The 25,481-nt window shown below is 37.8% G+C and overlaps 1 protein-coding gene across 1 annotated transcript; it reads right to left on the bottom strand.

The window, feature by feature from the left end:
• Positions 1-34: 34 nt before the first annotated feature.
• LOC146141649 (ketimine reductase mu-crystallin-like) lies at positions 35-18,357 on the bottom strand. The gene is made up of 9 exons (XM_083390444.1): positions 18,203-18,357; positions 17,917-18,067; positions 17,603-17,665; positions 17,358-17,459; positions 16,512-16,704; positions 15,869-15,990; positions 1,660-1,715; positions 1,030-1,142; positions 35-177 (listed from the first exon to the last, which is right to left on the bottom strand). Exons 1-9 carry the CDS (start codon positions 18,355-18,357, stop codon positions 35-37), a joined length of 1,098 nt encoding a protein of 365 aa, XP_083246570.1.
• Positions 18,358-25,481: the final 7,124 nt, after the last annotated feature.

Here is a 25,481-nt window from a genome sequence, read left to right as displayed (position 1 = left end):
ACATCATCCCCAAACGGAATAAAAAAAGCAATTTTCAAAAGGTGGGGTGACAGACAGACTCACCAGGCAGCCAGTCCCAGTTGAACACATCCCTTCCGTTGTTGTAAATATATAAAGTCTCCATCTTGGTCATCTTGCGCATTATTCGGAGTCGGTTCGGGAAGCTTAAGTTGAAGTCTGGATAAATTAATTTTAACTAAGTTAGATGAATAAGTTGGATAAATAGGTTGCATTAAGTCGGATAAGTAAGTTGGAATAAATTGGATGAGTAGTTTGGACTAAGTTAGATAAATAAGTTGGATTATTTGGGATAAATAAATTTGATTAAATTGCATAAATAAGTTGGATTAGGTTGGATAAGTAAGTTGGAATAAATTGGATGAGTAATTTGGATTAAGTTGGATAAATAAGTTGAATGAATTCATTTGATTAAGTTGCATAAATAAGTTGGGATAATTTGGATGAGTAATTTGGACTAAGTTAGATAAATAAGTTGAATGAATTCATTTGATTAAGTTGCATAAATAAGTTGGAATAATTTGAATTGATGTGCATGGAGCAACCCGCCTCACTAGTTCTCAATGACTTCTTTCAGGATGAGATTTAGTTTCATGCCTAAATTTCTGTAACGCCCAAATTATAGCAGTGTTTCAACAGTTTTTGCGGATACCCAAATTTTGATCGTAAGTATATAACATCATAGCAAATGGACTCCACTAAACATTTAATAAGTGACAAAACATTAGATTTATATGAACCATGTATTCGTATTCGGAACCACTATATAAGCCAGCATGAATTATTTAAAGTTTTACAAACTATTTAGCTAGTGCTACTTTTACTTAAAATATTTTTTCATATGACGAATTACACTTTTTCCCAGGTTACATTGATAACGTTTGTTAATAATAAGGGTTTTTGACGATAAATGTGGCCCTAAGCACAGTTCACCATACCATACATGTTTATAACATTACACTATACATGTTTATTACGTTAAGCTGTGCACGTTTATTACGTTACACTTACTACGTATGCTGAAGTATGTGATGTTGCTTAAGGGTAGTTCCCCCAAGCTGAGATCGTCGCCCGAACATTGAACACTCAATTCGTCCTGGGGAGCTTTGAAAGCTCGATTGCACCTGCAGTTACCATGGTTACATTCCACATTGAAAAGTAAATTATTTTACAACTTGAGGTAACTAACTGTTTTACGTTAAAGCAAATGTTAGTCTGATAATATGGGGAAAATATCTTTGGACTAGGGATGTCCGATAATATCGAGTTGGGGCCGATGCTTTCGATACTAGGCTGGTATCGGTGCCGATCCAATACTCAATTATTATAGGAATTCAGCCATGTATTGCGATACAATGCAGCAATTCTATCTCAAAGTTAGCAACTGGAAGTAACTCAACTTCTTAATATTAATGTAAGTTTAAACCTAATAACCTGGAAAATAAAGGTGCTATACGTTTTAACTTTATATATTTTTCTTGCTTTAGTAATGACGTCATTTCTTATCGGATTGGTTCGAGGTATTTTGTTTCAATCCTGGAATAAAGTGAAGTATCGGACTTATCCAGTTGCGACTAACATCTACGACGTAACTATCCACTGTATTCAGTTATTGCTAATTGCTATAGTAACGCTACTTACTGACACCCAGCGGTCGTTGGACAATGGTCGGTTTTTTTCTTGAACACAACTTTTCCCTGGATAGTAACAATAAATAACAGAAAAACCGCTAGAAGCGCCATTGCCTTGTTGTGATAATCCAAGTGCGTTGTCACGAAACTAACGACAAGCGTTGCTATGCAGCAAACAACACGTGTTGCCAGGTAACAAACAACAAGAGTTGCTAGGCAGGAAACCACAAGTGTTGCTAGGTAGCTAATAACAAGCGTTGCTAAGCAACAAACAGCTGAACTTGTTTCCGTTTAAATCCGTTTCTACAGAGTACATAACTTCAGACATCTTACAAACTTGTTTCTTAAATGACTTAAAGCTTTATTTCAGCGTATTTTATAAATATTCTAATTTTAAATAAAACCTGCCGGAAACAAAGTACTTTACAAAGAATCAACCAATGGTTAATGGGCCGGCCCTTTGCTCACGTTTTAGAAAAGTGCTTCTTTAATAAACGTCACAAGGCAGGAATCTAACGTCATAATTAAAACCACAAATCCGAGTTTAACGGACCAAATAAATAATATTTGATCTAGTTCAGTGTTTCTCGACCCATGGTTCGCGATCCACAAATTAAGTCTATACACACTTTACAAACAACTCCTTTTGCATCCATTCACACACACTTTACAAACAACTCCTTTTGCATCCATACACACACACTTTACAAACAACTGCCTTTACTTCTACGCACACTTTTCAAACAACTCCACCACTCCCTTTACGTGCTAAAGTTTCAATTACTTCTGCTGCTTCTAAAAGGCCTGCCAAAGTGGGAATTCCCCGTTAGCACTGTAAATTTTGAGCAGAGTTCGAAATGATCAACTTTAACTCGAATTTGAATTGAACGTAATTACAAGTTACAGCTGTGGTATTTTTTTGCAGTTACCTTCGACTATTTATTTTTGACGAGTGTTATTTCGTCCTGGATTGCTGATCGGGGGCAGTTTCCCGACTGGCGAGTGCAAACGTTTTTCAGTATAGTACTTTTCAGCTGAGCAAATTTTAAGAAATTACGACCGCGCATTCTTAAGCTGCTTATCGTGAAATTTACACCAAATCCCAACGCCTGGACACATCCCAACGCCTGAACACAAGCAATTTTATGTATACTTTGTTGCCGAAGATCATGAGTTCGAACCTCACTGCAGGCTAGTTGCTTGCCAAACCTGGCTTGCTTGCGTCATTTATTGAGAGATTCGTTGAGTCTGCAATGGCTTTCGGTGTACTCATGATTTAAGCGGTAATCGTTGGTGAAAAATCAGCTTTAGAAGGGCTAGATCACAGTTGTTGAACATATTTGTGCGTGTATCTCTTACTCTGTAGGGCAGGGGTCGGCAACCTTTTTCTAGTCGCTGGCCAAAACCAAACTCAGAAAAGTCTCTGCGGGCCGCACAAAATTTTAACTAATAATTGTGTTATTAACATGTTAGAAATGTGAATCAGGCGGGCCTCGGACCGTTTTTGCACTTGAAAACGTGTTTAATTACATTTAAAGAGGCAGTGAAGTGTTGACGCAAGGCGAAAAAAAGAGTTTGTTTGGTTTAAAATTAGAGTTCACACTTCGTCATGCGTGCATTGAATGAAAAGTGTAATAAAACTACTTTGTTTGTTAACCCTTTCAAGTCAGGGTACACCTAGCGAGCGAAGCGAGTGCAATTTGTTTTTGTATACGTTCATTTCTTTTAAATTTTTAAAAAGTTTTTATTACATTGCCGAAAATGAAAAATAAATAAAATGTTAAAAAGTCCAATATTTTAGAATAAGTACGTTTTTCGTTTTTCCGCGACGCACTAGGCAACGTTCCACGGCGCAACGGTAATAAAGAGCTAATCTATTCAAAAGACAGCATCAAAACGTAAACAAACCGGACGCAGAAATGGAAGTTTTTTCGCGCTTACGTAGTTAAAATAGAATAGAAGTAGGTGAAATGGACTCGTTCTAATTTATCAGAGGCGGCGGGCCGGATGAATTACATCGGCGGGCCGTAGGTTGCCGACCCCTGCTGCAGGGTATATAGACTGTGATATTTGCAAGAAGGTTTTTTCAATTGAGAAGGATTCAAATTGCGTTTTTATTGTCATATTACATGCATTATTGTCATATTACACGCAAGCCTAACTTTTTTTAAGAAGTCAAGCTCAACCTTTTACAAGTCAAGATCAGTTTTATATGCAAAGCATGGAAGTTGGTATTGACTTCAATTGCGACGTGTTTAACAGCTGTACTTCAATGACTTGCTTTTTGATGGTATTTACGTTATAACTTTACATGATATCTGTGGAAATCAGATCGTGGGGATTAATCATTTTACCAGTGTTTTAAAAAGTTGTTTTGAAGAGACTTGGGTCCACGCCAGGTTGTTTTTGAAAAACCCAAGTCCCAGTCAAGTCATTGTCATTAAAATTAAAATATCAAACTTATCTGATTATGAGCCTCAACTAAAAATAACAAAAAACGCAAAACATAGCAAGAAAGTGGTTTGATGTGCAAAAATTAAGATAAATAACTTAATTTTTATAACTTAAAAAAACATTTGAAAGCAGTGGCCTAAGTGCACTCAAGTCAAGACATCGACTTCGTTACAACATCGCGCAACTTGTTGCAAAAGTGGTAAATAACCGAAAACAGACAATACACTCTCTCCAGCGTTGTACAGTAAGTTAGCTGCAAGCTTTTCCGTTTTCCAAAATGAACTGCGATAAGAATGGTGACGTCTAATATATATACACAGGCACATGCTCGCAAAAGCGCGTTACTGACGCAAAAAACAATTATACCACGAGGTACGCTGGGTGTCGTAAAGCGCGCTATAAGGTGTAGTGTGACATAAAGCCCAAGTCTCGATTGAGCCCGACATTGATGGCATCGAACTGTTTAATTATGTTTTGTTCGACTGTGAGCCTTGCCTGGGTGCCGTTTCTTACTTTTTTGATCACCGACGCCCACAACCAAGAAGGACAACAACCGGACCCCCATAGTTCTAACGTACAAATCCTCCAACACCTGAACCGCATAATCGCCGACCTGCAGCCAATACTGGATAACAATTCAATAATCGCATCAATATTTCCTTTAAAGACACTTATAAGTTATCGGCAACCGCGCAACATGCGCAACATAGTCGTCACCAGCAAATTTAAAGAGGAAAAACAAAAATTATGTACCCTGCCCTGCAGGAAAAGTCGTTGTGAACTGTGCTCACATATCCATAGAAGTCACATCATTGAAGGACCGAACGGCAGCAGCGTTGAAGTCGGCGGTAATGATAACTGCGATACCACCAATGCGGTTTACGCAATCACATGCGTAAAATGTCCCCGAACCATATACATTGGTGAAACTGGACAAACCATCAGAAAGCGCATGAATGGACATAAAAGTGACATAAGGTATGGACATATGGAGAAACCTGTTGGCGAACATTTTAACCAAGGATCACACAGTATAAAATACCTTAGAGTTTCGGTGATCAAAAAAGTAAGGAACGGCACCCATAGCGAGGCTCACAGTCGAAAAAAACATAATTAAACAGTTCAATGCCATCAATGTCAAACTCAATCGAGATTTGGGCTTTATGTCACACTACACCTCATAGCACGCTTTACCACACCCAGAGTACCTTGAAGCGCAGGCCTCATCGTATAATTGTATTTGCGTCAGTAACACGCTTTTGCGAGCATGTGCCTGTGTATATATCTTAGACGTCACCATTCTTATCGCCTTTTACTTGCGCTTGTGCTTTTACTTGCATTTTAATTGTTTTCATTTACACTTTGACCTGATGAAGCACGGTTGTGCGAAAGCTTGTCGAGAATCCAATACAATTTGTCTTTATACAGTGCCAACTGATTCCTCTATTTAGAATGGGACAAATACGGCCATATACAAAGATTGATAATTCTAGTTAACAAAGTTATAGCTAAATCCTTGTTCAATCTAGTTTCTGTTTAGAAGCGGAACCCTTTAAATCTAATATAAATTGTAAAAAGCTAAAAAATTCTAAATGTTAAAGTTGTTCAAAAACCATGGTCACAAAAATACCAGCGTCTTAACAGATAAGATTAAAATACTTCTTATAGTTTTTGTTTGGTGGCCACACTTATTATTTTTACTTATAATTAAAATAAGCTGCGTCGAAAGTGAGCAATATCACGCTACGCTATTTATAAAATTTATTCGACGTCAGAATTGCATCTTTAATTACTTGTTTCCTTACAATTAACATTTATTCAAACGATCAGGGTTTATTGCAATTATAACAAGTTTGGTTTTCTTGAACTCAATTTATTTGTTTTAAATAAAAAAATACATTTTCCAGCAGTGATATAAATATATTTTCGCTGAATTATATTTTTTGGATGGATTTTTTATTGATTAATTCCGCTCTTTATATTTGTCTTGTTGTGTTTATATGAGCCATATGAATCTTTTTACTGAACTTTTTGTAAGGCAACCAAACTAAAGACAATAGAATAAAAATGGTCCGTGTCTTCGTATTGCCTCCTAATTTTAAAAAAATCTCTGGAGAAATCTTTCTTAGAACCAATCTTAATAAATCTAACAACGTAAAATACTGCAGTTGGTGAACCAACCAAATCATACCGGGACACATTTTGGGGTCGCCACCAATTGCTGAGAAATACTGCCAAAAATAACCCCCAAGTTAAAACTTGACTTTATTTACAACCAGTCGTTCTGTATAAACTAAACTAACCATAATTGTACCATAATGCTGTTGGTTTAATTTCTACTTTCAGTGGTTAGTCACTGCGAAAAATTAAATTCACTGCTTAAATTAAATTCACTGCGTTTAATTCACTGCTTAACGATGCTGCTGTTTTTAGCTGTTTAAAAAGCACTTGTCTAGAATCGTGATACAGTTTCGTTCGGGGGGTTATATTCCTAACAAATTTTGGGTCATGCGAGTTTGGGCTTGGGTGGGTCAAGTATTTTTATTATATTTATTGTTCATATAATTCTTCAGGTTTGCAATTTCAATTTTGACAACTCGTTTTGTTACTGTCAAAAAAGTTGGTAGGATTCTAGAACAGCGCCCTGCTTTACTTCATGAGAGAAACTTATACTATTATTAACTCTCTTCTACGCATGATTACACCATCCAGCCATTACCTTAAGATTTATTCGAAAACGTTTACAAAATGCTTACAATTTCTATACAGGCTTTGAGATACCCATTAACTAACTAAAACCTCTAACCATTATGCTCCTCCAAATAGTATATTTATTCTACTTTCCTGTCCTCTCCTGTATTTATTCTAAAAAAAAAAGAAAACAGCTACAACCATGTTCAGCAACTGCTTCAAGCTGCTTCGTGACTCCTTAAGAAAACCGCTTATTGATCACGTCCCACTTCCTATTGTGACGCCACACAGTGTCTGTTGCGTAATAAACGTGACAATAATATTGTGTGACGTCACAGGCAACCGAGCGCGAGTCTCGCATGTGCTTTTGTTCCGTCACAAGCGAGGTTATTTACAAAACAGTGCAACGATTTAAAACACGCAAAAAATCTTGAATAACTTTACGGACTCGGTAAAAGTTGTTAAAACCGAGTTTGTGCAAATTTGTGGTTAATTACGTCACTAGAGGGACGTTCGATAATATCGTATCAAATCCCATCCCCGATGCCAAGTGGTAATTTCGCTTCCCGTCCGATACTAGGGTCGTATCGAGGACGATCGGATATACTCAACTAATATAGAGATTTCAGCAATGATTTGTGGTCCAACAGAGCGAATTTAACCTTAAAAAGCAAATTTATCTTGCCGTAAATATAAAATAAGTTTTGCAGCTTGTCGGCCCCGAAGTTACAAGGGGCGACCGGCTTGGTCGTTTCCCTGAAATGTACAGGGTGGGCAGCATTGTCGAGCTCGATCTCCAAAGCGGCGGTGGTAAAAGCAAATCTCTTTACTTTGTTAATCAGGTTTCTGCAACGTTTGACGGCGAGATGGCTTTTTAATATCTGTTTCAAAAACAACGCGCATATTTTCTGGCATTTTTTTTAGAAAAATGTAATCAAAAGGAAAACATTTTGTATGACATCCAAGCAAACTTGGCATGTCATCCATTATAGCGGATGGCTTGCGGTCGCCGTTTTCAATGTGGAATATAACCATGGTAACTGTACAGGTGCACTCGAGCTTTCAAAGCTCCGGACGAAATTGAGTGTTCACTGTTCGGGCGAAGATATCAGCTTGGGGGAACTACCCTTAAGCAACATCACGTACTTCAACATACGTAGTAAATGTGACGTAATAAACATGTATAATGTGACGTAATAAGCGTGCATAGCTTAACGTAATATGCATGTTTGCTGTAACGCAGGGGCGGGCAACTTCTTCAGTCGGCGGGCCTAATATGGGAAATGAAATACTTGGCGGGCCGGATTCCTAAATCTATATATTATTCGTGTATTTATCAACCTATACAACGAATAAATCATATTTAATGTAACATTTAAGTCGAAAGCATATTATAGACCAAACACAGTATTTAATGAATTTATTAACGAAATACACTTCAATAGCAAATACATTTCTGGCCGATCGAAGTTGTCCACAAGTTCTTTGAACTCTGACTGCATGTCAGATGTACAAACCCTCGGTAAAGACTATACATGGTCATCTGTCAGATTAGAACGCAGCTTTGTCTTATTAATGTTCATGGTCGAAAATGTTTGCTCGCAAATGTATGTAGACCCAAACAGAACAAGTAGATTCATGGCCAGCTTTCCCAGGTTGGCAAACTTGGTCTTATTAAGTGACGCACAAAATTTGTCAATGCTTTCAGATTGGAATTTCGCTTTCAGCGTAGAGTCACACTGCAGAACAATCAATTCCAGCTGTAGAGCATCCGGCACCTTTTCAAAGTCAGTTGTGAAGGGTGATGACAAGATGCAGAAAGTTTTTGGAAGTTCGCAAAACGACGACCAAATTCATTGTCTAGTGCTGATATTATATTGTTGCACTCAGTTGTAATCATCTTGGGAGCCATAGTTTCGAGTGTTGGAAAGTGTGTTGTGATATTCTGACTGAGCTGGCGAGAAAACAGTTTTAGCTTCACCCTGAATGCCTTCACTGTTGAGTACATTTCGTGAGCAAAAGTGCACTTACCTTGAAGTTTTGTGTTCAATTCATTCATATGTTCAAAGATATCAACTAAAAACGCGAGATTTGAAAGCCACTCGGAGTTTCTTAGTTGAGGATGTTCTTTATCCTTTTATTTCCAAAACAGCAATATTTCCGTTTTCAAGCTCCAGACACGTCTTAGAACTTTCCCCAAACTCAAACATCGTACAGCAGTATGATACAAAAATATCACTGTGATTCGAGCCGCAATCTTCGAGAAGCCGCAATCTTTCGAGAAGTGACAAACTGTCTGTAATTTAGACCTCAACCGGTTCCACAACATGTTTCATGTTAAGGACACTTTTACAAAGAACTTCCTGGTGTATTATGCAATGCAGAAATATTAGCTTCCTGGAGCAATCCACCCCTGCAACACGGTCACCCAGTCTCTTCAGTAGACCAACATTCTTTCTTGTCAAAGATGGACAACCATCAGTAGTCACTAGTTGCATTGTTTGCATGACATTTTTCACACATTCAAAATAATCTTTCCCGGTAGTAGTGCCTTTCATTGATTCCATTGAGAGCAATTCCTCTGTGATTTCATTTTTTTTGTTTAGCAATGTTGTATGGCATGCGACCACAAATCTGGCATAAGTAGCAGTTTTCTGGGCTGTTTTGGCTTTTACGAATACATTCTGCTGCTTTACAAGTTTTTTGTCCAGTTCTGTTGCTCTTGTTTGCCGTTCCGCTGCTGATAAAGTACTGCCATAGCCCGGATGTTTTGTCGCATAATGTCGGCTGATGTTATATTCTTTAAATACGGCAGCACTTTCATTGCACAATAAACACACAGCTTTCATGCTAACTTAAGTAAAAAAGTACTTGGACATCCAATCCATATTAAATTCGCGACACTCCTTGTCAACTTTTCGTTTCTTGGCAAAATCCATTGGAAACAAAATATTTATACTAAATTCTAAAAAGTAAAATTAAACTCACCAATTATTTTTGCGACGCAGGTCTATTCAATTAACATTAAGTTTGTCATAGAATATGCTTATTTGTTTAAGTTTTGCCAAACACAAATTCGAATAATTAGTTATTTAGGCAAGATACAGCACAGCTTACCTCTCAACCGTATTTAGCAAACACAGCTATTGAGGAAACAAATCCAATTCCAAAACCATTGTTCCGTCAGTTTATTGTTACGTAGGATAGTAAACAAAACATTCGTACTGTAAAGTGAACGTGGAGATGTAAGACAAAAAAACTAAAGAATAAATAGCAATCACTATTATTTAACGTAGTAAGTAAGTAGTGTGAGATTGTGGCCGCGGACCACATTATCATGTAAAACGGATCCTACCCGCGGGACGTATGTGGCCCGCCACTGGTGTAACGTAATAAACATGTATAGTATGGCGTAACTGTGCTTAGGGGCACATGTATCGTCAAGAACCCTTATTATTAACAAACGTTATCAATGTAACCTGGGAAAAGTGTAATTCGTCATATGAAAAAGTAAAAGTAGCACTAGCTAAATATTCTACAAAACTTTGAATAGTTCATGCTTGCTTCTATAGCGGTTCCTTAAATTATTTTATGCCCTCATAATTATTAGGCTAAAAAACCCTAAAGTTTTTTTAGACTGAGCCTATAACCAACTTTAAGTTTTTCTCCTTTCACTATAGTTTTCGGTCTTGCGCGCGCGTAAGGCGCGACGCATCGCTTAAGCACAATCATTCAATTAGGCCAGTAGTGCGCGCCTTCCACGTTAAGAATGTAATTAGCTAAGCCTTTGGGGACAATTTAGTTCCTGTATAAAGCTCTTGTTTTTGGTGCGTGGTGCAGTCGGCACCAGCAACAATACGAAGAGACTATACACGCCTGACATCAAAGTTTGGTATGTTTTATTTTTCGCAACCTTTTTATTTGTATATGAAGTATTGTGCGCTAAACATGAAAACAAATATGGTAAGCGACCCCAGAAAAATTTTAGGTGACCCCACTGGTGGTCGTGCCGTAGTTCTTACAACAGTAAAAAATGAATATTTTTAAAGGCCAAAATAATTATAGTGGCAGTTCTGTTGACTGATACTTGTTTAAAGCCATTGTACCAACGTCAAGGTTCCACTCAATCGCAATGGGGTTCATTTTAAACAGATGAAAACTTTGCCAGGTTACAGAACAAAACCAAGCAAAGCAAACTAACTGTGCTTTTGTTTCACAAAATTCAGTTATATCAGCATGTGTGTTTTTTCTTGTTATTTCAAACGATAAATGTTATTTCACACAGGCAAATTAAATATGAACAATGATTAAGTGGCAGTATACTTTTTAAAGAAAACGACAGTGAGAGAGCCCAAGCTACTGTAGGAAAGTAAAATGATTTAGCGTTTTGAAGTAATGAACTTTTTTACCAAAGAATCACCATTGTAATAAAACTGTGCATTTAATTTGTGGGTATTTTTCAAATCACTAAAACGCTGATATTAAACCAGGGGTTAAACTAAACCCTACAGGGGTCGGCAACCTACGGCCCGCGGGCCGGATCGGCCCTTCGATGTAACTCATCCGGCCCGCCACCTCTTTGACAAACTAGACTCGAGCCAATTTCACATACTTTTTGACTATTTTAACTACGTAAGTGCCAAAAATTGTTTACGTATTGCTGCTGTTTTTTTTACCAAGATCAACGCTACCGTTGCGCCGTGGAAGGCCGCTAAGTGCGTCACGGAAAACGTATTCGAAATGTTGGATATATATTTTTTTAACATTTTGTATTTCGGCAATGCAATAAAAACTTGCAAGAAATTTAAAAGAAATGCCAGAATACCCTAAAATAAACGCGATCGCTTCGCTCGCCAGGTGGGTCTTGACTTCAAAACTAACAAACACCGTCCTAGATTAAATTTAAATGTTATTTTTATTACACTTTTATTAGTAGTATCGATGACGACGTGTGAACTCGAATTTCAAACCAAAACCAACGCTTTTTTTCGTGCTTCGCGCCAACACTTTACTGCCCCCGTAAACGTAATTAAACACATTTTAAGGGCAAAAACGATCCGAGGCCCGGCTGATTCACAGTTTTTGTAACATTTCAATAACACAATTCTTAGTTATCATTTTGTGCGGCCTGCAGAGACCTTTCTAAGTTTGGTTTTGGCCCGCGACTAGAAAAAGGTTGCCGATCCCTGGCCCTAAGATAATTTAACACTTTTAAATGATATCTCCATTGGAGTTGTTATCAATATATTTAATTAGTTAATATTTGTATATTTTACCCATGAAGTTTTAACTAGGAGTAGCCAACCATTTCCTAGTCGCCCGCAAGGCCATAGTAAGAATAAGAAGGAAAATGGCCTTACCAAGTTTTAAAGAGGTGGCGGACATGATCAAACATGCAAGTCATAAATTGTCGAACCTGTTTTAACTCTTCTAAGATTAGCCTGGATTTGTTTTCAACCGACTTCGGAGGTTGCTAGTGCAAAACCAAACATAGAAAAATGTTTGGCACGCGATTTGTTAATATTGTGACATTATTCATAAACTGGCACACTACACTGACATAGACCATAAAAGCTTGTATCATCGATCAATAAAGCATTTAGTTGGTATCAGCGTCGAGTAGAACTTTTTTTAAAGCGAAATTAAGAGATTCTGGAATTACAAATCGTCTGGTTTCTACTCGTCACGCATTATTGCATATCGTCATGCTACGGAATGCGTCCACATATAAAAATAATCTACTAATATCTAGTGTTGCAAACAAATACTTTTGAAAAGACTTAATTCAAGTTTATCGTTTTAGTTCTGAAATCAAGGTCATTACGCCAAACGACCTCAATACCCTCAGATTGCGGAATACTTGTATGTGCGCCCCCCACCGGACAGAAACGAAATTGAGCGGCGCGCGTTTAAATGGGTCATGGCGATGACCAGAGTCGTTAAAAGTTAAAACGACTGATTCTATGTTTCTTTGTTGTTAGTTATCATTCCGCGATCCTTAAAATTTGTGTCTTGAAATGTTTTTATCACAAATGCACTTTTAGGAGAAGATTTTTTAGGAGAAGGTCCTCCGAGGTCGCACAAAAATGTCCAAATGTCCGTTTTTTCGCATTTTGAGTTAGTCTAAGTTAATATTTAATTTTTGCAATGATTCCAATGGTTTCGCTGTGTTGTACACCACTCCTACAGCGCTGTACAAACTCTGTTTTTGCCAACTTTAACATGTAAACGGCAAAAAATTTTCACGTTCTGCGCGAATCTTTTCTACTTAGATGTTAACTTTTTTTAGCACAAAGTCTCTTTGAGTGCCATTGCATGTTTTCATCTATTTAAAATTTTGCTAACTTACAGATAAACGATAAAATTCATCCACCGTTCGAACTATTTTTTATCCACGTTTTATTTAATTGGATAACAGGCTAGCAAAAGGGGACAATGTTTTGGCAATATTGCTGCTGTTTTTGTGTGTTGTCACGTCTTTTGAAACACGATAACACAAAGTTTAATTTTTGCGCTTACATTTTTATTTGCGCTGACATCGCAGCCTTACAACTGTGGAGTGAATGCCCTCACGACACGTTTGTCAAAATCATCTCGTGCACGAGCAGCAATTTATTGTGTGTCCAATGCTAAAATCCTCCTGAATTTACAGTTTAGCGCCAATTAAACCTATTTTTTTCGCGCTGTGCGCAACCGACGACAAACTTCACTATTTTCAAGTTGTCTCAGTAATATTTAATTAAAAATGCCGAAATGCTTATCGTAGAGAGGGGGGCGCAAGGCATGGAAAATTACCAAGGGGGTGTTACGTGTTCACTTACACATTAAACACCTAAATTAATTAATTGCCATAAGCCAAATCTTAGAGTTCATATTAATATTAAGTTATATTACGATTTGATAAATAGGGTTTTAGTATACGTGTTACAGCTTTCGTTTGCCAAAGATTTTCTTCAGTTACATAATACCATTTTTGATGATGCAATGTTTCATTATTGTTGTGCGGTTAAAGCAATCCGTCGATTTAATTACAAATTCCTGTTTTTCGTGTGTCCGTTCCCCACGTCATTTAACCTTTATTCTCTCAATCTATAAACAGTCCGTCGTGCGGGCGGTGATAAACACGCCTTACGTTCGCCGCTAATTGGCCTCAAGGCCAAATATGACATGTAACTTTCTCGCTTTTTATGTCGTGTCTAAGCGGTATTTTCGCGCACTCTTAGCGCACTCTTTGGCGCAGTGTTGAGCCGACAGTGGCGGCAATAGGCCGTGGCTGTCACAGTAACTTTGAAACAATATGCGTTCATTAATGCCTTTTGATAACGTTTTAATTCACTTTGTAATAATATACTTTTGATTGGTATTCTAGTTGTGGTATAACAGGTAGCATATCTGACCAGAAACCTTTGCAAACAACAAGAACTTACGCGGTTGCGTCCTGCCGGACAGCTGTTTAGGGTTTGGCGTCAACCCCAATACACAGGTCGCGGCGGGGCGTAACACGTTTTTGGTGCCCCGAGTGAGAATGAATTTTTTTAGGCGGGAGGGATGTAGCGTATTTTTGTTGTCATTTTGTCGACTGCGAATTCTAACTTTAATTATTAATTTGCGCCTTATAGATTAGGGTTTAGGGATTTTGGGTTTTGCATTTCGAAATGTATTTCATTGCATAACGCTTTATTCTTTATTTCAGTTGGTATGTGTTTTTAAGAGTTATCTGTAGTGCACACGGCACAGGGGGACACGGCTGAAAAAGATTAAGAACCACTTGTGTGGCATCAGGTGGTTCTCAGCAGACGCTTTCTTTAAATTTAGACACAATAAAGAAAAATATAAGCTATACATTATAATGCTGAAAAGGAAATCTCTGTTTACTGATGAGCTACGCCAGAAGTGTTTCAGAAAAGGACGTGTTGATTTCGAAGCTGAATGCAATACTTGGATACAATTGCCACACACTATGTTTTCACTGCTACTCATAAACGCTTTCTGATTTTTCCAAGCGTATTGTGCAAGAGTAAAGTGGAAATATACGCGAGATTAAAGTTATGGAGGAGAAAAAAAGCAACTTTAATAGGTTGGGGTGCGATGATAAATTAGCAAGTGTAGGCAAACTGCGGCTCGAAGGGTGTTTAGTGTTTTACGTCTTTGTTGAGAATAGTTTAACTAAAGTAGTATTATATCCCAATTAGCAACACACTCACTTAATAGCAACATTTGTATATAGCCGTATATAATAGCAACAAACTCACTTACATAAAATAAAAAAAGCGGAAAGAGCGAAATATGATTATTAACTAATTAAAGGCAAGCGGTGAAATGAAATATTAGATATACGATAGTTCTGAATAACTGCGGAAAATTGAGGTTGCCAACAAAAACCTTTAAGGTAAACCTGGGTACATAATCGCAACGCAAGTAATTAAGCTTTTCTACCACATTTTATAATGGTCGTCACAGGCGTTTTGTGACATTATTGCCCTGTTGACAAAACAACGTACAAGGTAAACAAAGAGGATGCCGTATAACAAAAGTGGTCGAAGTAAAGTATGTCGTTATAATACCATTATAAATCGTACGGAGGTGACACAACGCCGCAATCATATCAAGCATTATAAACATTCTGTTATGTAAATATACATTTGCGGGCGACAGGACAATTGGAGGATAGAGCAGCAGGTCGTTACGTCACCGGTAATATAATGGGACGTACTTTTGATACAAACCCCCTTTCCCCGTAAAACTACTACAACAATCCAACGAGCTAGCTTGCCTTAGATTCGTCAACAACCATGCCATCCTTAAACTTCTGCCACACAAGCGATGCGGCCGCGACGTCCCATGCAGCCATTCCTACATTTGTTTTAGGTCTGTTAACAGTTTTTAATTTTTACCGGACCCGTGTAAAACGTGTTAGTACCACTGTTACAAAAGACGTATTGCAGTTATAAGGGATAGGATATGCGCCACAATAGATTAGTTTTCGTATATCAATGAAGAAGGTAGTAAGTAACGGCGGGCAATTAAAAACATTCCAACATACTTGGATTGGTTTTATTCTAGTAATGAATTACCTTGGACAAAATAATGTCGCCCGACTCGGCTTTCGATCCCTCGTAGCTGTCCACGTAAACGTCACACATATTCATGCAATCGTCGTCCATCTCCCGCCAGTTTGGCCTGCAAGCGCCGACGCCTGTAAATTTCAAATTGATCAGAATTCCTTAAACTATTTGCCAGTTTTTGTTGTTCTTTTGCTGAAAACTAATCCCCGCATATCAGTGGCTCCTTAAACGGGGCACGCCATTTCTCAAATTCTAAAACATCTGTGTGTACGATTAAAGTGCAGTTATATTTACCAATCTTATATAAAGGTAATGTGTGTTTTCCAGTTCCGTTAATGATGACATTATAGTAAACCACAAAAATTTGGGTTTTTAGGGTTGACACAATCAATTTGTTATTTCTGAGGGTGGCCGCAAGAACGGTTAAGAGCCACCGCCATCTACAAACTTTGTGAATACAACGAAGACCTAAATTATGAAAAAAGGGTACAAAGTTGACTTGTGTTTCGAAAACGGTTGTTTTACATGGAGTAAAGCAATCGGGCAGTTAAAAGCCTTTTTTGTTTGAACACGACTCTTGTACGTTCTCACAAACCTTAGATGCTAAATGGACCTTTACCTGGCAGGGGTTATATAAAAAGCGTTACTCAACTGTTTATATGAACGCCTTCCTTCAGCCATGCTCCTTGCAGAATAGGTTCGTACGCGGTTGTGACTGTTGTTACAACGTCGGCGTCAGAAACGGCCTCCCTGACTGTTGAGCAAAAGCGAACTGTTGGCGCGAGATGCTGGACTTCTTCCACCAACTTTCGACCTCTATCCTCCGTACGATTCCAAATAAAAATCTAGTCAAAAAGCAGTTTCGCGGCCAATGTTAAGGTAGCCCCTTATATTAAGATGTTGATGTAACCAAGGCTTCTTCAGCTTAGCCAGATTCTCTTAAAAGGTGGTCTAGTTTTGACTTTCGTGCGTGTTTTGGAGTCTCCATTTGTATGAAATAATATTTACTGCAAAAATTATTCTTAAAAAGCATATTGCAATATCATAAGATTAAGTATGCAATTGACTTTATTTAGCCTTGCCACGTACACGGAAACTGGGCTTCTAATAGCGTCAATATGAATGTACGGAAATATAGCACCCTTATTTCGCTGTCTTCTTGGTTTAGGTCGTAACTAAGGTTACGATTGCACACAAAGAGATTTCGCAGCTGGCGCCTGGTACCAGATGCACATGATCGCTTTACGTCTAAAGGTTCGCTTTTTACTAGGCTGTTTATGTTAAACGTTTCTCCTATTTTCCGACGTGATTATTAACATCAGACGGAAACTAAGGTAACATAGCTGTTGACAATTTGGGAAAAATCCACTTTTCGGATTTTTTGATACGACCCTGGGCGTAATTAAAATCTTACAAGAAATCTTTGCTGTTTTTACAGGCAAGGTGTTTAAAGCATTTTAGCTAGACACATCTTAAAATATTACAATTCATGACTAACCTTTTCATAGTTCGCCAAAGCGGTCAAAGCATATAAATGGCTCCGGGCTTGGTCCCCTGCCCCAAGGATTGCCAAGATTTTGGAGTTTGCTGGTGCCAAATACTACAGAAAATCAAATTTCAATATTTTACAGCTAACGTCACATATATCCACATAAATATATATAAAAAACATATATATTATTAAAAAAAGTATTATTTTATTTATACACAAGATTTTTTGCAGTCTATAGAGTCTGAATTCACCTTGGTAGCAACAGCCGATGCTGCTGCAGTCCTGTAATGAGTTAGGGTTTCTGCTTCGATTATCTAACACACAAAAACATATGAGTCACATAAACAAAAAGTGATAAGTTTTATATTAGAATTGGTCGACACAAGGAACACAAGGATCATAGATTGCGATCATGTATATTATGGCTTACGGCAATATAAATTTGGCGAATAATGATTGAAAATATAGCGAACAAAATAAATGAATAAATTATAATCCTTTTGTTTGGTTATACATATATTTTTTTGCAAGTCTACATTCAAACAATGTACAGACAAATTCTCACTGCAAGCAACATCCCAGTAGCTGCTTCAAAATGCAAAACTCTACATTTGCGCAATGGAAATCCCTTTAGGTCGTTGTCAGGATAGAGAGAAATTAACTTTAGTGACATGGAGTCGGTTTCCTCATCAAAAGCACACATCGACATCAAAAACCTAAAAATGGAAGGCAATAATATTCTGAAACTATAAAAAAAACTCGTCATGGTTTACGATTTACAGAAAAAAACACAAACCATTAACCTTAGGTACACATTAGCCAACCAATCAAACTTATACAAATTATATTACCCATTGTGCTTTTTCAATGTTGTTGTTTGTCTTAAAGGTTGAACTATTTTGCCTTGCGAAAAAACGACAAGAGCTTGCTCAATGGCTGGAATTAATTCGGAGTAGTTCAATGCTTTTGAAACCATAGGTTCGGTGATTATTGGAATGTTAGACATTGTTGTAAAACTGTATTAAACACTAAACAAAGTTATTCTATTGTGTTTACTTCAGGAGTTTCTAAACAAAGCAAAATATATTTTGTGTTTTTACAGTTTGCAATTCTTACCAAAAGTCGAAATTGCCAAATTGTTGTGTCACTAGCCTATGCATTAGACTACGTTTGCGATCGAAATTTAACAAATGACACTTGACACAGCGATAACATTTTTCAGTAAGCCTAACCTAAATTTCATTATGCTTATACATTTCTAAATAACTGGAAAAAGTGGTATACGCTACAGCCTGCAACAGCGCTAAAATGATGGAAAAGTAATAATTCATTAAGTAAAACGTTTTTTAGTGATTTCAATAACGAACTGATTAAAGTACGAGTTATAAATTTGTAAATATTCTATAAATTTTTATTGTTAGGTTTAACGTATTAAACTCGAAACGGGGCTTTATGAACCGGCTTTGAAATAATTATGGTAGAACAGGATACTTAACCGAAACTTTTAAATTGCTTCGAACCGGCACCGAAACTGAACAGAATTCTGAAAAAAACACTTGAATTCCCCCTCCTTTGAGCCGGAAATGCAAACAGTTATTTGGGACTATTACGTCTCTTTCTGATTCTTGTCAGAGGTAGCTAACATCAACCCAACACTCCCTAATACTAACTTAAGCTTATCTAGCACTTAAATGGCTTGCACCACCCAGTGCAGTCGGTCTCGTCTTACGATACTGAAATTGCGCAAAGCAAGCGAGAGAAAAAGGAGGCATATATGACGTTACATAGATAGGGAAGGAAAAAAGCAACGATAGATATCGCAAGGAGGAAAACGATTTTGTGTAAGTACAAAGGTACACGTGAATTATGGAATACCGTCAAAATTCCTGTCTTGGTGTGCTTTTTTGGTGATTATTCAACAAATTACAAAACTTTTCTTTACAATGACGTTTTTACATGTTGTATTTTTGTTTAACCACTGACCATTTTTTAGACATTTGTTGATTTATTTCACGGATTAAAAAACCTAATCACTGCAATATACGCGTTGCGGCTGTAACTATAAAAAAATTGGCAAAAAAATATAGATTCCGTTTTGCAACAATCGCCAAAGAACATAGCAAAGCAAACAGTTTCATTCTGCTCACAGCTGATTGTATACTTCTTCTTCCAAAAAAACACAGCAGAATACTTTCAGCTCTAATGCTGCATCTAAGTATTGGGTGGGCGATTATTTTTAACCGCGAGTCGCATGAGAAACTTACAATGCTGTGGCGGGCCGGGTCCATGCAAACTTTAATTTAGATTCAGAGGGAGACGTGATGCATTGAGGCATATTGCATAAACGATATAAATCAAGAGAAACACACACAACACGGCATTAACTAAATTAGATTGACAAAATGTGAATCGTTATATTAGAAAACGGTCGGTATTTCGTTCTTATTTTGAAGACGGAATACTTGCGACGCGCAAAAAAATTATATAAATATTAGGCTAAGTTTGTTAAACTTTCGTTGGAAAAAGTGCCAAGTTGCCAAAAAATGGCGTTGAACATACGAGAAAGACAGAAAAGATTCGGGGGAACCGCGAAAACAACTTTCCGCTAAAAATAGAATTTGGCGGGGTCATGAAATCCTCCGTCCCTGGAAAAAGTGTTCACGATACAACCAAACATGTACAAACTCGCCCTTGCTTTCCCTTAGCTTATGTATAAGGAAAATAAGCCGCGGGCCGAATTAAATTGCTTGCTGGGACGGCCCGCGGGCCGATGTTGCCCAGGTTTGATCTAAGTAATTCGGAAGCGTGGGTGTAAAACTGACCCCCCATATAGGTAAACTACTGGGCACCCTACGGTCCGCCGTTCATATTTACAATTGGTGAGCAACGTGAGCCCTTTGCAAATTTTACTTATATATTGGAGAAGCTTTTGAATAAATTATTCCTGTAAGAAAAGATTTATTTTAATAATGATCCACTTTTAGCCTATTTCACTTCTTTAAGTTGTTTTACAGGTGAGGGAAAAGTGTGGATTGCACACAGCAACTGGTAAAAAACTTACAAATTAAACTTTGAAATGTATAGGTCAACTAGGTTTTGCAATTCAAAATAAAGCCTGGGGTCCATAAACCTAAAGACCAATACCGTTATTTTAACCACGCTTTTTTTACTGTTTGGCAGTTTTCAATAGCCGTTTCTAAACGGGACATATTTATAAGAAAATGATTTTCGCATAAAAGTTTGCCAAAATAGTTTCAATATTTTTTTTTATTGCTTTTAATGTTTTAAAGCTATTTTATGCTGTTCCTTAAGTGAATTTATTGTAGTATGGGCATAAAACCTGGTTGATGATTGCGGCAGAACATCTTGTTTATATAGTGCTTTCCAAAATAGGCATCTGACTATATGGTGCATTTTAAATGCTGTTTTAGATCAGATTAGACTAAACGTTCATTTAATTGCTGTACAAACGACGATATTTTTTTAATAGTAATTATCAACAAATGGTATTGTCTTTAACTAAACAATACGCGGGTTTTCTTTGTAATTGGTATCGTGGTTGCGGATCTAGTAATTTCCCCGTAAATCGTCAAACTGTAAACATAACTGAAGAGCATTTAATGCGAAACAAGAAAACTAGGAGAGGATGTGTGCGAGAGCTAAAAAACAGCAGCAGTAAGTAAAAATATGCATGTTTTGTGTGTCACAAGTAAGGCCAAATAAACATGTATTACATGGAAGCACTTTAGATACTAATAAGCCAAATAATTGCAATAAAAATAATTGAATATTGCAACTTTTGTTTATCATAAAGACTATCTTTTTTGCCATAAATACCATAGACCAGGGGTGGCCAACCAATCAGATACCAAGAGCCGCATTTGTTACTTGATTAACCACAAAGAGCCACACACACATGAAACGTAAAGAAAACAACTCCATTTCTTATTCACTCCCACAAAGCGATCGCACGAAGCGGGATAAAAGTGCATTTGTTTCGTTAAATATACAAAATTTTGATTTAAAAGCAGACGCTCGATATAGTGTTATTTATCAATACTATATTTGGGTATAGTTTTTGCGTATAAAAAGTGTTACTAAAATACAATAGCCTTAAGGCAAACAGTCCGAGTCGGAACCGGCAATAATCCATAAAATTCGAAACATTCTAAAAAATCATAAGTGCAACAGTAACGTAAGAGCCGCACATAACTGGGTGAAAAGCCGCGTGTTGGCCACCCCTGCCATAGACAGTTTCGTTTTCAATGTTCTTTATACAGCTGAATGACGAATGGGTTAACGAGATATCGTAAATAAAATAATGTAGTACGTTTTGTGCACATTCACAAATACACTTTATTAACTCTGAGTCGGCGGTTTCTATAACAGACTTAATTATATGTGGTTTTCCCCGGGCTAAAAAAATCAGTGTGTCTGCATTACGTCTATAATTTATTGTGACATTTTACACTTGTTTTTTTGGAATGTAAACCAACTGCTGCTCTCTTTTAAATATATTTGTCCTTCGACGTTGTTCATCCGGTACACTCTGCTTGAAATCAAACATCAAATAACCGTGTGGCTTCGATGTAGCGCATTTCTAAATGCTTCCTGGATTAAACTTACGTGAGAGGGAAGCACTTGCTTCGCTAAGTGTGTAATTTGTGACGAATCTCTTGGGTTTTTGAAAACAATAAGGTAATGTGCATTTAGGCTAATAGTACGATGTTTTTTTGATTTATCGAAAACATTTTGAACTATATAAAAATACTACTGTTTCGGTGATGTGACCCTTTTGTAAAAAGATTGGATACACGTTTGTCACACGATTCAATCAAATCATCTAAAATCAACAAACTATTCTCCATTGAATCAATATCCAACGAAAATCCATTGACGAAATTAACGTTTTTCATTTGTTTGTAGGAGTCCTGCCACTCAGAATAGAACCATACTATATTTTGTGGCTTGGGTTTAATCAATTCTTCTTCGATAACACGCTTCACAAACTGTGTTTTGCCACAACCCGTTGGACCAGCTACGACACAAGTGAAGGGGTGAATGAAATTCATTAAATTCAAGGTTTCCGAACAACATAGATTTTAATTTACCTAAAAAATAAAATTAGCAACTCAACGCTGTCAATAGTAACCCACTATTTAAGCTATAATTAGGATACCAGTCTTGATAGTGAAACAATGTTTCCTCTCATTGAACATATATGTTTTTTGTGTGTGTGTCAATAATAAAATCCACCATATTCAAATTAGATTTCCAAACGACTCAAGTTTTAATTAACTGAAAAATAAAATTAGAAACTCCATACTCTATACCAGTGTTTCTTAATCTTTTTTACTTGGGGGCGCACCTAGAGACGTATGAAACGTGGCGGCGCACCTTGCGAGCGCGAAATTTTCTAGGTGTACCGGTATTTCTCTTAAATTGCCTGCAATTTCTTATTATATAGGTTTATAGTTGCATATATTTAAAGGGGATCCAGCCTTTGAGACTGAAAACGTTATTTTGTCCATTTAAGTCTTATTCTCATTAATTTTGGACTTATTTCGACATGTGTCTTATGAAGTCTATTTTAGATCATAATCTGTCGTGGTTATTACTGCGAATATGGCGTTATTTTGTCGGTGGTCTTAAAAGGCCTACTATGGTAGCCTATTATAGATTAATTATCTGATTTAGATATTGTTGCTTTGTAGGCTTATTTCGTTTTTACTTGAAATTCTTATCTAATCAAAGAGCTAAGCTTAAAAGGAAAGTAAAAAATATATATGTTTTATATAATAGAACCAACATTATTTTTTTCCTTTTGCTCGCGGCGCACCTGGCAGCCTTCCATGGCGCACCGGTTGAGAAACGCTGCTCTATACGTCAATAGAAAACCAATACAAGCTATAATTAGGAAACCACTCGCGCAAAACATGATTTTTGACATTGGCACACCTCGCGCAAAAGCAGATTTTTGACTGTTCTAAAAAAATTGCAAAAATATTTGGGACAAATAGAAACGTTACATCATACAGAACTACCTAACCTTGCCTTATCACACTTTTTGTCACTTCCACCTTCACTTCCGATCACTTTTCAAAACCATTTTTTTCCCAAATACACTTTTTGTTACTTTTCATCACTTTTAGATTTCACTTTTGTCACATTTTCACACAATTTCACACCTAAAATGTCGGATATCCGGGAACACTTCGCGCCACTATTACACTACTGATGTGACTCCGTCGTACAGCCCACTTCCAGCCGTCGCATGAAGTGCCAGATGTCCAACCGAACGAGCAAGCCGATCCATTGGCTGAACAGGTCCTGGAACTTCGAGGGGCCTCCGGTGCTGTGTAGAGAAGCCGGGGATGGTCGACGCCGGCGTCGGCAAACCGCTTGGTGAGACCGTCGGCCATCTCCTGGAGAGTAGCCTTGCTCTCAGAGGTCGTGACGACGCACTGAACGATCTCACCCTTTTCGTTGCCGACGCTTGTCACCCAATTTGCCGTGCCTAATAAAGAAAGCAATCAATTGTAAAAAAAAAAAAAAAAACGCGAGGCAATCTAGGCAAAACAAATGCTTACCGGCAAATTTCCCTTGAAGTTTTCGAAGCACGTTTTTAGTAGAATCCACCTTGAGCACGCTGCCGTACACCGATGTGACACTGGCCTTCACAATCTCCAGCCGGTCGTAGACGTCCATGGCGTGCGCCACAGCCGGCTTTCGCTATATTCGTAAGATGTGCGGCTTCTTTGTAGGGCGCAGCTTGTTGGTTGGCGTGGCGCTGACAGTCACTCATGTAGGTGGCCACAACGGCCTTGCCGCAGCCGTATCTGTAAAACACGAAATGATGTGAACGCGGATGCTCTTAAAAGGTAGAGTGTCCACAGCAGTCGTTCTTACTTGTAAGTCAGCACGGCAGCTAGGGAACAAGCAGCGCACTCCGTAGGGAAGCTGGTCAAGGATTACCCTATCAAAGGCCCTGTACGACTCTCTGCAGTACTTGCAGTAGAGGCACAGCCAATGTAGTAATAATCCTTGACGTCCAATATCATTCGGACCGTCTTGTATAGGCCTTGGAGGTAAGGTCATTTGCATCCTTGCAGCCAATGCATTTGAAGTTGACCTTCCACATGGCGTGCGGCATCCACAGAAAAAAACTCCTCAGGAAATATCTTTCCGGCCGTGGCCTGCTTGGGTCCGAGGGCATTGGTGACGCGGGCGGAAAGTTCCAGCAGGCAAGGTTGGCACAAAACTTACCCTTGCCTGAAAACAAACTCTTTCCTATCCACCGGGCGTCTTCCTTGGCGTCCCACTTATTGACAAGCAGGTCGTACCAAGGTTTCGGCAGCCGCAGTGAACGTCTGTGGTCTGTCTTGTCTGTGACAAAATCACAACAGTCAAGACATCACACAACAGCAAAGCTAATTATTTCTATAGGTCGGTTCTCTAACCTTGGAAATTTCGCTGCTAGTCGATTGCAAAGGTTCCAACTCCTGTCTCGATGTGGATGGCGTGTCAGCCTCCATATGTAGGTGTAACAAAATAGTACATAAAAACAGTGCTTTATCGCATATTTAATTCAGTTAGCGCTAAAAACTTACAGATTTAGTCATTGGGCTTGGCTGAGTTGCCGCGGAGGGAAGGTATACTGCCGGTGTGGTTTGTGTGGCTGTAGGCATCTGGCATGCAAAAAAAGCAAGCGACTTTAAAAAAATACAGGATAGAAGTATCATAAGTACATTTTTATTTGATACCGATACTATAACAAAATAGATTAAATTGCAACTTTTTTAGTTAAACAGGCAAGTGAAAAAGTTTATTCACTTTAGTCAACCTAACATAATTTAAAAAATTGGCCGTTTGAGGTAAAAGAACACAAATAATGGTCGAAAAGCTATTTAAAGAATGTTACTTGACTTACCGCAACTTCTAAAGGCTCGTCACTTGGTGGTGGCAATTCTTTGGTGGTTGTCGTGACCAGTTCCTCTTTAATTTGGGTGGTGTCGACAATGTTTTTTGCAGAGACAGCCTAAATGTTGAGCACAAATACATATTTATTTATTTTGGGGGGGAGGTTTGAAATAATTGGCCCACGAAAAACAAAATGGCGCTTTGCAAAAT

This window comes from Ascidiella aspersa, chromosome 5 (assembly GCF_963924565.1).
Source record: "Ascidiella aspersa chromosome 5, kaAscAspe10.2, whole genome shotgun sequence".
In the NCBI taxonomy this organism is placed as follows: Eukaryota; Metazoa; Chordata; class Ascidiacea; order Phlebobranchia; family Ascidiidae; genus Ascidiella; species Ascidiella aspersa.
Note: the sequence above shows the minus strand (reverse complement) of the source record. Positions and strands in the feature narration are given on the sequence as shown.

Excerpts from the sequence above, each read along its gene's own strand:
- LOC146141649 (XM_083390444.1), bottom strand. The coding sequence starts at position 18,357 with ATGTCTAACATTCCAATAATCACCGAACCTATGGTTTCAAAAGCATTG. Across the intron at positions 16,705-17,357 it reads CTTTGGCGAACTATGAAAAG|ATTTTTATTTGGAATCGTAC; the intron begins GTTAGTCATGAA and ends CTTTTTGACTAG. Across the intron at positions 178-1,029 it reads CACATACTTCAGCATACGTA|ACTTCAACTTAAGCTTCCCG; the intron begins GTAAGTGTAACG and ends TAATTTATCCAG.